The sequence below is a fragment of the Papilio polytes genome, unplaced genomic scaffold (assembly GCF_000836215.1).
Source record: "Papilio polytes unplaced genomic scaffold, Ppol_1.0 DF822178.1, whole genome shotgun sequence".
NCBI lineage: Eukaryota > Metazoa > Arthropoda > Insecta > Lepidoptera > Papilionidae > Papilio > Papilio polytes.
The window spans coordinates 1,584,868-1,599,535 of record NW_013527026.1 but is presented as its reverse complement, the minus strand read 5'-3'; the positions used below and the strand labels follow the sequence as shown (position 1 = coordinate 1,599,535).

The 14,668-nt window shown below is 32.5% G+C and overlaps 1 protein-coding gene across 1 annotated transcript in view; it reads right to left on the bottom strand.

Moving 5' to 3' along the window:
- Window positions 1-245: 245 nt before the first annotated feature.
- Window positions 246-14,668, bottom strand: part of LOC106106388 — a 75,609-nt gene continuing 61,186 nt past the window's right edge. The window contains exons 18-24 of the mRNA XM_013286965.1: window positions 10,294-11,189; window positions 4,819-5,783; window positions 4,120-4,554; window positions 3,300-3,561; window positions 1,960-2,806; window positions 1,500-1,659; window positions 246-254 (exon numbers count right to left, since the gene is read on the bottom strand). Coding sequence (XP_013142419.1) covers window positions 246-254; window positions 1,500-1,659; window positions 1,960-2,806; window positions 3,300-3,561; window positions 4,120-4,554; window positions 4,819-5,783; window positions 10,294-11,189 — 3,574 coding nt within the window. The remainder of the gene's footprint in view (window positions 255-1,499; window positions 1,660-1,959; window positions 2,807-3,299; window positions 3,562-4,119; window positions 4,555-4,818; window positions 5,784-10,293; window positions 11,190-14,668) is intronic.

Genomic DNA, 14,668 nt, shown 5'->3' with positions numbered 1-14,668 from the left:
TTAAGTTTCCTTTCATAACAACTTTAGCTGTCAAGATTTATGTGTCAAAAAATTTAGGTTAAGCTCGCTCCCTGCGCTATTGAGTAAATAAGTTTCCTCATGTAGTACTTAAGTATTCCTTAAGCATCGATCCTAACTTAATCTATCAACAAGAACTAAAACATCGCCTAAGTAAACCACAAGTTTGTAGTTTCTAAGCTAGTTAACTTGTAATTAGAACTTGTATTCTATTTGATATGAATAGCTTAGCATTGCTATAATAATATTAAATTAATAGTTTATTCTTAGATTTTTTACAAAACAAGGATTTCTGTTTTAGAAAGTTTTCGTTTTCGATTACCGTACATTTTTACATTACATAGAGTTTACATACTCCGAACATAAGGACTGCCATATACGGACCGCTTCAAGCTTTCGCGACTTTCGAGGGTACTGACATCAGAGACAAAGATTCTTTAGATCATTTTATTTTTTTAACTTATTTTGGTAGGGTTGCAAAAAAATAAACATTGAGTAAATATTTTTATTATTCAATATAATTAAATACCTAATATATTACTTACTGTGGCAATTTTAGTATTAACTAACTTACGCCAGCGACTCCGTCCGCGCGGAATTAAAAACAAAAGTAAGTATCCTATGTGTTCTTCAAGACTATGTTCTAATTCATAATTTGATATGTTCTACATCTATGCCAAATTCCATCGAGATTCGTTCAGCCGTTTCGGCTACAAACTCTCAAACATCCATCTATCCATCTAAACTTTCGCATTTATAATATTAGTAAGATTATAAATAGTTTAAGTTTTTTAAATAAAGATAAAATAAAACTCTTGAAAAATGTGATTTTTTTTTATTGGGATAAAATTTAATTTTAATTTACAATACTTTTTTGTGAGTAATAAAGACATAAAATTGCCAGGAGATTCATGAAATTAGCGAATTAAATTGATAGATTCAATTTTTTATTTACTTTCAGATATTTTGTATTTACAATAATTTTTAATAAATCACTTTTCAATAAATAAATGTATAGTAAAGGTGTGTTAAAGATAAGCGAAACAGATAAAAGCAGCGAACACAGATATTTAAGGTAAGTAAATTTCTCTATACCTCCTTTTTCGTTGAAAGAAATCAATTATCAATTCAATGATTAGTGTTATTCCTGACAAGAAAACTCCCACTATCAAAATGTACCACGGCAAGATAAACTGTACCTGGAAACCTTCATTACGGAATTTGTATTTTTTTGCTTCTTCATAAAATAAATCTCTTAAATGTTTATCTAATAAACCACTTTCACGTATGCGTAAAACATTATAACGCAATGTATTAATTTTCGGGAATCCTTTGTAAAAATATACCCCATAAATAATTTTATTAGTCGGTATTTTAAATGAATAAAGAAGTGAAATCCCATAATCATCTGTATATTTAAATCTATTGTAATTAAATAGTGAATGCAATACCAAAGTGTATTTTTTATAATTCTCACTAACGGTCTGCATACTGGCCATTGTTTTATCACAATCTTCGTCCATTTCGATGTCATAGTCATTCCCAATAGTGGCGTTGATAAGTCCCTTTATATTGTTAGAAATACACGGTTCCATATTGTAATCCATGATATCTTTCTCATCAGAAACCTGGTAGTTATAACTGAAGTGTGTTGTGAGACCCATCAGATTAGATTGATAGTATATGTTGATCAAGAAAGCGAAAAGGACCCATTGAAAAATGAAATATTCCATTTTAAAATTGAAACCTTTTCTGTAGCCATGTTGGAAGAGGAGACCCCACATGATTAACATTAAATGACATTTATCCTTAATTTGCAACACAATTATAAATAATACAAAACATATTAAGAAATTAAGGAATAAAAGAAACCAAACTAAGTAAGAAAATTCCAAATAAATGTTTTTCCATGATGCTACAGGCCCTGCAGTTTTTACTAACATAACTAATTCATCAGTGTACGCTAGATGTTCATAAAAATAACTAAAAGCTACAGCTCTTTCGCGTAATAGTAACATTCCTCCAAACACAATATCAACATCTCCTTTCTGAATAAGACTCAAGGCGCCAGTCGCCGACATGTCGTCTTTCACGACAGGATATATGTCAGGATCATATAATGCCGTAAAATTGATTTTAAAACCTTCTTTTTCACCTAATATGTTTAAAACAAATTGTTCCATGCCCATAAGGTGTTCAGGAAAGTTCTTTATATTAGGTTTAATAGAGTACGGGGCTCTGTGCGATGTAGCGAAGTTAAATATACACCCTTTCAGTCTTCCATCAATTTTAGTTGAATACAATTTTGCTATACTCGTGTTAGAACACGTATTGAAAGATTTGATGTTGAAATATTTTTTACCACAGCTGTTATTTTCGAAAGGATCGTAGGTGAAAATTTGAATACCACTCGTCCCAGTTATCACGGCCACGTTGAAAACATGATAATGGATTAGAATATCAAACAAGTCTGTTATTGCATTTGGAGTTTTGTCATTTATGATAATAATGAAATTAACACTCGGCGTCCAGTCTTTCTCTTTAATGAGATGTTTGAATTCATTCTTGAAGACATGCAAATTTTCAGCAGCGATAATGTAGGCTTCGTTGTAATGATTTACACTTTTATTTGTCTTTCTGGATACAACAGTGGCGAAATTCATTCTGTGAATGCTCTCTAGAATATCGTCATTTTGATAGTTTAAATCTACATACGTGATGTGAGATCCCTTTTCAATCCAATGAGATATAATATTCTCAACACAAGTTGAAATGTTTGCGTTATTCTCTTGAATAGACAATGTATGGCAATTAGATAACCGAAATGTAAGAAACAATAAATACACAATTAACATGGCGATGGGTAACGATTTCTTCTGGTGAATTCTTGCAGCATTTACTGAGACAGAATTTCTATTCCAGAAGTTCAGGACAATTTGTTACTATTTTCGTGAATTTTAAATGAGATTGGACTATTACGTCCGGCGTCGCGCATTATTATGCATTCGTCCTTACGTTTATTGCTGCTTGCGTGATATCCAACTTTCGGTCCTTACCAATGTGTAATTTCGTTGTAGGTTTGTAATTACATAGTAGTACATGGATATCCTTACTGTAATTAAAAAGTAATAAATGCTACAGTAAATATCACATACTGTTTTAAATCAGAGAATCAAATCCTTATAAATTCAAATACAATAGATAAAAGAAATGTTTCAGAATTTGGCTAACTCACACAAGTTTAACCCACTATGACGTCTTAGCGCGAGTGGGAGGCTTACCACGAGCATTACCACGACCATAGAAGACAGGCCTAAAGTCGAAGAAATTCCACGTTTCGCCTGTTGAGTGTGCAAACCGGTCTAGTCCCCTACCCTTCATCCCTTTTTCCTTATTAAGGAAGGATGAAATATCCATTTTCTGTGCTTCCCTTTCTGTAAAATTATAGGAAGCGAAACATCTGCAATTGCAGATGACTATTCGTAGCAGTCGCTTCGCCATTTCAGCGAATTCTGCCAGTGCTTGCTCATTTGCAACTTTATACTATAAAAAATAAAGAGTTATAATTTTAACAACAAGAGAACCGGTAACCGGTATCTTTAAGAGATGCTTACGCCTAGTAGACGACTTTGGTCTTATTAGGATATCAGCAAATGATTTAAAAGTAGATAGAAAAGAGGATTACGTGTGCTAGGATCAAAATAAAACGCATAAAAAAAGTATTATTTATTTTATTTGAAGCACATTTGAATTGAAATGCGATAATAATGCACACTAAATTCGAGGTGCAATAAGATATAACAAGAATAAGAATTAACTATAATATTGCAACCATTTGCTACTAATTCAACACAGTGAAGTATAACTCTGAAGAGAAAAACATCATAAATTACACTCTTACAAATATTAAGTGCAAATTCACGGACAATTTACTTAATGCAAGAAAATAATGTGATGCCTCCTGTTTCTCTTTATATAATCCATTAGAATTTCAATAAGAAACGTGAATGTTGATAATCCATATCCGACCACCAAGACATGCCAAGGTAAGACGAATGGAGCGTGCATTTGTTTACTAAAATCAATGTGTTTTCTGGCTACCTCGTGACTTATGTCTCTTGCCTGCTTGTCTAATAAACCGGTTTCACGTATCCGTTGCACCTGGTAGTAGAAATCTCTCAGTTTTGGAAATCCTTTGTAAAAGTATATTGCATAAATAAGTTTACTCTTCGGGAACGGAAATTTGTACAATAGGTAATTTCCAAATTCATCTTTAAACTTATAATTATTCAGTTTATATTTAGAAAGTAATACGATAGTGTATTTTGTGTTGTCCATGCTGACAACTTTCATACTGTTCAATAAATTATTGCAATCTTTATTCGTTTCATTGATTATTTCACGTCCCGATATAGCTTTGGTATAAACATTAATGAGAGGACTCAAACATGGTTCTATTTTATAATAATCTAAATCTTCAGTTGTCGAGATTTGATAGTTATGACTGACGTGTGTCGTCAACCCAGATAGGTTCGACTGGTAATACGCATTGATCAAAAACGCAAAAATGACCCATTGGAACAGAAAACATTTGCCTTTGAAATTTAAACGTAATTTATGACTGTGTTGGAAAAGAAGGTCCCACATAACTAAAATAAAATAACATTTATCCTTAATACGAAACAGAATTGAGAAAACAACAAAAAACGTAATGAAAGTAACAACTAGTAGAAACCAAACAAGATAAGTAAATTCTAAATAAACATTTTTCCATTTTGAAATAGGACCTGACTTTCTTACCAGTACAGATAGTTCGTCTTCAAAGTCATGGTGTCCATGAAAGTATTCAAATCCTTTGGCTCGTTCATGTGTCAGTATCATTCCTCCAAGAACTATGTCGACATATCCTTTTTGTAGTAAACCCAAACTACCAGTAGCTGTCATGTTTTTGTAAATGAGAGGAAAATCCTCTGCTTCGCCAAGAGACTTGTATGAGATACTAAATCCTGCACTTTCACCTAATATTTCCATTAGATATTGTTCTGTTCCTTTCAACTTCACTTTGTGACTGTCTGTAAGAGGATTTATAGTGTAGGGTGGCCAATTTGTTACGCTAACATTGAAAGTGCAACCCTTAAGGTCTTTCTTTGATTGTTGAAAATATATTTTCTTTACTATCGCTTCGGAACAGTTGTCGTATCTTGCGATTTCGTCAAATGTTTTACCACAGTTTTTATTTTGAAAAGGATTGTATGTGTATATCGGAGTATCACTGGACGAGTATATAACGATTACATTAAAGATGCGAAGACGCAACAGCATATTGAATAAATCTGTGATTTTATCAGGTTCATGATGTTTAAATACGATTACCATATTTGCCTTCGGTTTACAGTCTTTCTCTTGTGTGATGAACGAAAATTCATTTTTGAATGTATCAAAATTATCGATCATAATAATGTAAGCGTTATGTTGAATATTTACTTCTATATTTGCAGTTTTAGATACAACTGTAATAAAATTTATTTCGTGCATGGCTTTAAGGATGTCATTTTCTTGATAATTAAAATCGACGAAAGTAATATCTTTCAATGGTACCGCCCCTTTTTTATTCCAATTTAATATTATATTTTGAAGACAACTTGTTAAGTGACTGTTGTCGTCTTTGAGCAACATATTTTGACTGTCACACAGTTGTACTGACATAAGTGTTAACAAAAATGCAACTAACATGTTGAAGACCGTGCTCACCTCGGTTGTGATTTCTGCAATAGAATAAAATGTTATTACGAGAAGTTATAAGTATACAGATTTTCAAGAGATGTTTTGAGTTATTTATAAATAATTTATCTTCAAATTTATTAGCCACGTAATATTTTTTTAAAACTTAATTAAACTAACTACACAAGCTGAATAAAATTGATTTATTCAACCAATTTTTTGACTATTGCGAAAACGTAGTTGACTTCTGCTGAACGTAGGCCTTTTCCATCGATTGCTAAGATGATCGGTCCTGTGCCTTTTTTTAGTGAAAAATGTTTCAACAGTAACATTCTAGCGTCACCACATAGTATTCATTAATATTGTTATAGATTGGACTTGTTTTATTAAAGTTTTTTTTACAAATGTTTGGACATTGGAAATTCACAAATACATTACGTGTGCTTTTTCAATAACTGGTTTTCAATAACGATGTGTGTTTCAGCAGGACCTAATTAATCTTGAAATTCACATGGCTGGAATTGTTAGTGACTGGTTTATCGTATGTTTTAAATTTATTTTTTTAATTGGAGTTCGGATAAGAGAATATTAGCAGTTCCGACGAAGTCTAAGCATGCTATGCGTATGTTTTGTGCCAACATTTGTAGTAATTGTCCCTACAACTTAGTATGTAACTGTTTAAACAATGATGACTATCTGTTAGCAAATAAAAGATGTTATTAATCAAGTGGCGTGCTTTATTATTTAACCAATGAAATAACGAATAAATGTTTTTGTATTTCCTTTTATTGTGGTCTTTTGTAATAAAAACTCAAGAGCAACCTGTCACCATAAGGGGCAGTACTACCAAATTCTCGTAAATTGCCTGATAATAATCAAACAGATAAAATACGTGACGGAAATATAGGATTTTTTTGTTTCACAATTCAGGATACCGATAAATAAGAACCTGGTAGTTAGTAAAAGCGGCAACGTCGCAAGGACGCTTAAAAGATCATATTCGGGCAGTTTTGTAAAAACTTTATTTTTCATGTTAAGATAAATCTTTCCTATTTTCTGTTAAAAATTTCTTTAAAAAGATTGTATACAATATATGCTAAGTATTAAAAAAAATCACTTATTTATTTTAATATTTGGTTAAAAATAAAATATATAAAATGAAATAAGTGGAATGAATTGCGAATCGGAATTTCGTTTCCATGACAACGGTATATTGTTATTTATCACTAAATTTATGCGGAACAAATCAATGGATAGTATTGCAATAGTCTAATCACTTGTACGTAAATTATCTGACATCAATGAAGATGTAATATAGCAGAAAGTATAAAATGATTTTTCTGTCCCACCACTGACATCTGTCATTATTAATAACACTGATAATTTACAACAGTACTATAACGGCAACGTCGCAACGAATGCTTATAAGTTCCTATTTATGCAGGTTCGTAAAAGAGACCACGCCCTAAATTACGTGACAACTTAGTTTAGTTTTACTTAAATGTATATTTTTACGTAATTGAATGCATAACAAGCTTTTATATTAACAAAGGATAATAACACAGCTAATAGTAAAAATTAACAAATACAATAAGAAAAAAATATTTTAACAACAAAATATTACGTTGAATGAATTGCGTAGCGTCATTTTGACAACGGATTACTGTTATAATGTAACCATACGGTTCCTTGTAAGACTACTTCGTAAGATGCAAACTTCACTGCCATGAGTAAACTCAAAAACACAAAAAGTACAGAGTTTGTCACTCGAAACATGGCCCATTGCCATGCTAGATTATCGTCTCAATTTCTCACTACTGAGTGATTGTGGGGACGGTATATTCATGTTATATTACAAGACAATCGTAAATTCATCTTCTCAAAACTCAACAAGATCTATTTTCAGTCAAAACATTGATATTAACTCAAAATAAGACCAAAGAAAGTTTTCTCATCCAGTTGATAAAAAGATAATGGTCACTCGATCTGGCAGTCAAATTAGGAGCTCGTAAATTTGCTATTTTACCTATCCGAAACTTGTGGGACTGGATTTTGCACCATATCTGACGTCATTGTGACATTCATGTCATTTCGACATTATCCAGAACTCTTTATCAGCCACCCGTGGGACAGAATCGAAAAGTTTTGTATGGGGCTTGTAAAAAAATGACATTGACATTTAAAACGTCACAGCGTTATCTGCTATTTAAAATTGGTGGGACAGAAATTTTGTATTTTATCTGACGTGACGTCATATTTACACTATCAGGGCCTCTATCTACCACCGGTGGGACAGGCCATTAATCTCGTAAACTTCCGAAACGACTGTCGCCCAGACATCTGCATTTGCAGAAGCGTTATAGGGAAGGTAGGCCTTTATAATACAGAGGAGTTGGTGCACTGGAAGGGGATATTTCCTCTTCCTATTAGACTCTTCCACCGCCAAATTTACTTCTTCCTATCATTACAAGAAACTGATCGGAAGGTAACATACTGCTTAGACTGTGAACAATAAAAAACATTAAAGTACCTAAGTACTTAAGTAACATTTTATAATTTAAAAGTAAAACAATTATTATTTCATGTTATTGACTACAAGGAAAGTCGTTGGATGCAGAAGACAGAGGACCGCAATCTGTGGAAGGTATTGGGGAACGCCTATATCTAAGAGTGGGCAGATAAAGGCTGATGATAATGATTATTATTGACTAACTATCGCCTGCAATTTGGTATTTGTAGAATCGAAAAAAATGTTAACCTGTGTGACTCCTAAGTAAATAAGCGGTTTTGGAGACTTCCCGGAAGAAACACATTCTTGTCGAAAGATATGCAGACCAAAAAATGTTTTAATTTTATACAAATGCAAATAATCACGTGCAATAAGTATAAAAAATCATTTTGATTTACATAATGATACTCCACTTTTATTAACTGAGTAGCTTTCGCATCTATACCATATTTTAACGAATTCCGTTCAGCAATTTAGGCTGCAAACTCTACCAAACATCCAAGCCTCTAAACTTTCGCATTTATAACATTAGTGAGATACTAAGATTTATTTCCAAGAAAAGACGTAATAGAATAGCTAGTTCAACTTAAATAAATGAAAACTAAGTAGAAAATTTCTTAAGAGTTAATAGAGCCGGTGATTTTAGGGTTTTTACAATTTTGGATGAACACATTCCTACCTTGGCAATGCCCATGCATCTGGTCAAGGATCTGTACGCTGGATAAGGACGGCAGAGGATCGAGGCGACATTCGTGGGAAGGTCTACGCCCAGTAGAAGATTTGGGCTGATTAGGATGATAAAAAATACTAAAATATTATAAATACATGTAGAAAAAAATGTTCTAATAAATGGTTTGAAAGAAAAAACCGAACAAACTTAAAGGCGTACTCGTAAGTAGATATATAAATAGATGCAAACAAATTAAAGTAAAATCAAAAACAGTAGATAGAAAGGAGGAATACGTATGTCTGGATCAAATGAAAACACACACAGAAATATATTATATTTAATGCACATTGTAAATGAAAAGTGCTATAAATGCACACATAATTGGATGTAAAAACGACAATCTAATATATGTAAGATGGGAATTAACATCTTTTTGCAAATATTTGTTACTAATAACGCGCAGTGAATGTAAACTCTGAAGAGGAAATAAATAACAAATTACACTCCTACAAATAGTGCAAAATCACAATTTCTATATGTACTCAATGCAAGAAAATAAAAGCTTGTCGCCTCTTTTTCTTCATGTGATCCATTACAATTTCAATAACAAATGTGACCGTAGATAATACATATCCGACCACCAAGACCTGCCATGGTAAAATGAAGGTAGTGCCCGATTTTTTTTCAAAAACATAGTGTTTTCTTGCTACCTCGTGCCTAATGTCCTTTGCCTGCTTGTCTAATAAACCGGTTTCACGTATCCGTAATACCTGGTAGTTCAAATCTCTCGGCTTTGGGAATCCTTTGTAAAGATATACTGCATAAATAATTTTACTTTCCCGTATAGGAAAATTATACAGAAGAAAATCTCCAGATTCATCTCTATACCGATACTTATTTATATCATAGTTTAAAAGCAACACTATGGTATACTTTGTGTTATCGTTGCTGACCACTCTTATACTATTTAAAATATCATTACAATCTTTATCAAGTATTTCCTTTTCCATTAAAGCTTTCGAAAAAACTTTAATGACAGGACTCAGACATAGTTTTATTTTGTAATAATCTAAATCTTCAGTGTTCGAGATTTGATAGTTATGACTGACTTGCGTCGTCAACCCAGATAGATTCGACTGGTAATATGTACTTATCAAAAACGCAAAAATTATCCATTGGAACAGAAAACATTGACCTGTAAATTTCAAGCGTAATTTATAACTGTGTTGGAAAAGAAGGTCCCACATAACTAAAATAAAATGACATTTATCCTTAATACGAAACAGAATTGTGAAAACTACAAAAAACGTAATGAAAGTAACAACCAGTAGAATCCAAACAAGGTAAGTAAATTCTAAATAAATATTTTTCCAACTTGGTACAGGGCCTGCCTTTCTTATCAGTGCAGATAGTTCGTCTTCAAAGTCATGATATCCATGAAGGTAATCGAAACCATTAGCTCGTCCATATGTCAGTACCATTCCTCCATAAACGATATCATAATATCCTTTTTGAAGTAAGCCCAAACAACCAGTTGCTGTCATGTTTTCGTCAACGACAGCAAATTCTTCTACCTTTGGTATGTATGAATATTTAAGATCAAAACCTACTTTTTCACTTAGAATGTTCATTAGATACTGTTCTGTTCCATTGAACTTCAAATCATTAGGATTTATAGTAAAGGGTGGCCAATAGGGCATACCCACTTGGAAAGTGCAACCCTTAATATCTTTTTCAGGTTTGTGAAAAAACAGCTTTTCTACATTTTCTTCAGAACAACTATTGTATTTTACGATTTCGTCAAATTTTTTACCGCAGTTTTTATTTTGAAAAGGATGATATGTATATATTGGAGCATCGGTGGATGAGTACACAACGACTACATCGAAGATGTGAAGACGCAGTAGGATATTGAATACATCTCTGATTTTATCAGGTTCATAATGTCTAAAAACGATTACCATATTTGCATTCGGTTTCCAGTCTTTCTCTTGTGTGATGAACGAAAATTCATATTTGAAAGTAGTAAAATTATCAATCATAACAATGTAAGCATTATGTTGAATATTTACTTTAACATTTGCAGTTTTAGATACAATTGTAATAAAATTTATTTCGTGCATGGCTTTAAGGATGTCATTTTCTTGATAATTAAAATCGACGAAAGTGATATCTTTCAATGGTACATCCGTTTTTTTATTCCAGTTCAATATTATATTTTGAAGACAACTCGTTAAGTGACTGTTATCTTCTTCAAGCAACAATATCTTGCTATCACATATTCGTATTGATATAAAAGTTAACAAAAATGCAACTAACATGATTATGAAACTGACTCGCTCGTGCTTATGTCGCGTCCTCTGTTCTTCTGCAATAGAATAGAAGCAACGTGATGGTATATTAAAACTATTTGTAACAATTAAAATTTGTAACAATTAACTAGATCGATTCTATGAAATGGATTTCTTTCAATGTTTATTTCACTTTTGTGAATTTGACTACCGCTAATAATCTTTGATGCAGTAAAATTCTAGTTTGAAGCATTAATATCAATTCATATTATTATAGACTGGGTTTACAAATTATGATTACTTAGTTTTACATAGATGTTTGGATATTGTAAATTCACAAAAATATTACTTATGCTTACGTACTATTTCGGCGTTTTGTTTTCGATATAGAGGTATGCTTCAGCAGGAACTGATTTATCTTGCAATTCATGTGCCTTGACTATTTATTCAGACTCGGGATTTCTTGGGATACTATAACGTTTTCTTTTATTTAACTTGGGATTTGTTAATATTATTAACATGTCCGGTGAAGTCTCAGTATGATATGCGCTTGTTTGTTATTTTGTAACAGCATTTGTACTAATTATCCCTACAAATTATCCAACTGTTTAAACAATGATTATTATCTATGTAAGCAAATAAAATTATGTTATGTTATGCATCAAGTGGCGTGCTAAGATATTTACAAACTAAATAAAAAAAACATCCTCTAAGTATTATTTTTAACTTAAAATCGTTATGATCTATTTATTGCATTTTTATTGATTTTAACTTTTGTTTATATCAAAAGTCGACAACTGTGCAAGCGGCCACAATTCGGCAAACTAACAAAGCGACAGGTGCTCTTAGACATCCACATTGTTTTCCTCCAAGGTATTAGCAGATGCGTTGCATACATTTATAAGCAAAATTAAAATAGACCCTTTGTATAGATACACTTTATTACCATTTTGGATATAATAATGAATGTTAAAATGTACGTACTTTTAAGGTTTTAACTTGAAATTTATGATACACTGGGTTTCATATTTAGCAAAAAAAAATATTACTAGTAGCGTATTAATTCTTCCAAACTATCCTCTCCAAAAATGCCAAATTTCATTGAGTTCAGTATAGCAGATTAGGCCGTAAACTCTAATAAACATCCATCTATCTATCATCTATCCAAACTTTCGTAATTTTACTATTAAGAAATAAGATGTATATGAGTTTTTGTGTAGGTCAAATTTAGTTGGTTTTCTTTTTTCTATAGGTTAACAATATTGTTCTTTTTGTTTTGATTTTAATCTTACTTCTTACTAATATTATAAATGCGAAAGTTTAGATGGATAGATGGATGGATGTTTGTTAACGTTTGTAGCCTAAACGGCTGAACGGATCTCCATGAAATTTTACACATTTATAGAGCATAGTCTGGAAGAACACATAGGCTACTTTTTATCCCGGGAATAGTTACGGTTTCTGTGGGATTCATTAATTTTGTTTTTTAATGTTTACTCGATCATTCTGCAACGGTTCAACATATCTTATTGAAGTTTGGCTTAGGTATAAAACAAAGTCTGGAGTACACATGGGATAAGGTTGATCCCCGAGAAATGTCCGGTTCCCGAGGGATACGTAGCTTTTTGTTATTTATATAGTACGTATGTTTTCTAATACCACGCGGACGAAGTCGCGGGCAACAGCTAGTTCTAATATAATTCGCCAACATTTTACCTTAAGTGTTATACAGTTCTCATGGCGGATAACAAATAGTGCCATTGAGCCGACCCCTTGGCTCGTTCAGACGGAAATCCTGTTAACGTCCCAACACGGCTGTGATGTAATTTACTGTTGCTGACTTGTTTGATGTTTCGCATTACTGCCTAATTCACAGGATTAGTATTTATGTTGATCGAAAATCTCTATAACTCCCTATGGATGTTTCTTAGAGTTTGTAGTATATACTGCTAAACGGATCTCGATGAAATTTGGCATAGACGTAAAATAAATAAAAACTAAGTAGGAAATATATTTCATAATGTGAAACGTACCTAAGCTAATAAAGCTGGTGATCTAGGTTTTATGGTTTTTACAATTTTGGATGAACCCATTCCTACCTCGGCAATGTCCATGGATCTGGTCAAGGTTGCTATTGTATATGCTGGATAAGGACGGCAGAGGACCGAGGCGATATTTGTGGGAAGGCCTATGCCCAATAGAAGTAACAGTGGTAGAGCCCGCTTTAACATCTTCGCACGAATGGGCCGGCTCGCGCGGTGTAATACCACGACCACACAGAAATCAGGCGTGAAGTGAAAGTAATTCCGCGTTTCGTCTGATGAGTGTGGTGCCGGAGGCCTAATTTTAGTCCCTTTCCACCCTTTTCTTAAAAGGAAAGGATGGGTAGGAAAAGTGGATTTGACGGTGGAGGAGACGCATAGGGAGGGAAAATTTTCTCTTTTTGTGCGTCTTCTCCTCCGTCAATCAAGGGTAGGCAACGCATCTGCAATTGCGGATGTTTATGGGCAGCGGTCGCTTTCCATTTCAGTGGACTCAGGTGGCCGCTTGCCCGTTTGCCACCTTATATGATATGGATGTTAAAAAATACTAAAATATTATAAATACATGTAGAAAAAAATATTCTTGTAAATGGTGGTTTAAATAAAAGAATATAAACAAACTTAAAGAGGTAGTTGTAAGTAGAAATATAAATAGATATGAACAAATAAAATTAAAGTTTAAAAAGCAGTAGATAGAAATGAGAAATACGTATGCCTGGATCAAATGAAAACACATAGAGAAATATTATTATATTATATTTAATGCATATTGTAAATTAAAAGTGCTATAAATGCACACATAATTGGATGTAATAACGACAATCCAATATAAGATGGGAATTAACATCTTTTGCAAACATTTGTTACTAATAACGCGCAGTGAATGTAAACTCTGAAGAAAAAATAAATAACAAATTACACTCTTACAAATAGTGCAAAATCACAATTTTAATATGTACTCAATGCAAGAAAATAATATCTTGTCTTCTCTTTTTCTTCATGTGATCCATTAGAATTTTAATAACAAATGTGGCCGTAGATAATACATATCCGACCACCAAGACTTGCCATGGCAAGATAAAGGTAGTGTCCGAATTTTTTTTGACAACATCGTGTTTTCTTGCTACCTCGTAACTTATGTCCCTTGCTCGCTTGTCTAATAAACCGGTTTCACGTATCCGTTGTACCTGATAGTGCAAATCTCTCGGCTTTGGGAATCCTTTGTAAAAATATACAGCATAAATAATTTTACTTCCCGGTATAGGAAACTCATACAAAAGAAACTGTCCAGATTCATCTCTAAACCAATACTTATTTATATTATAGTTAAAAACAAAATACACGAAAAACAAAACAAAATGCACTAAAAACAAAACAAAATACACCAAAAACAAAATATTCTCAAAAAAAACAGTAC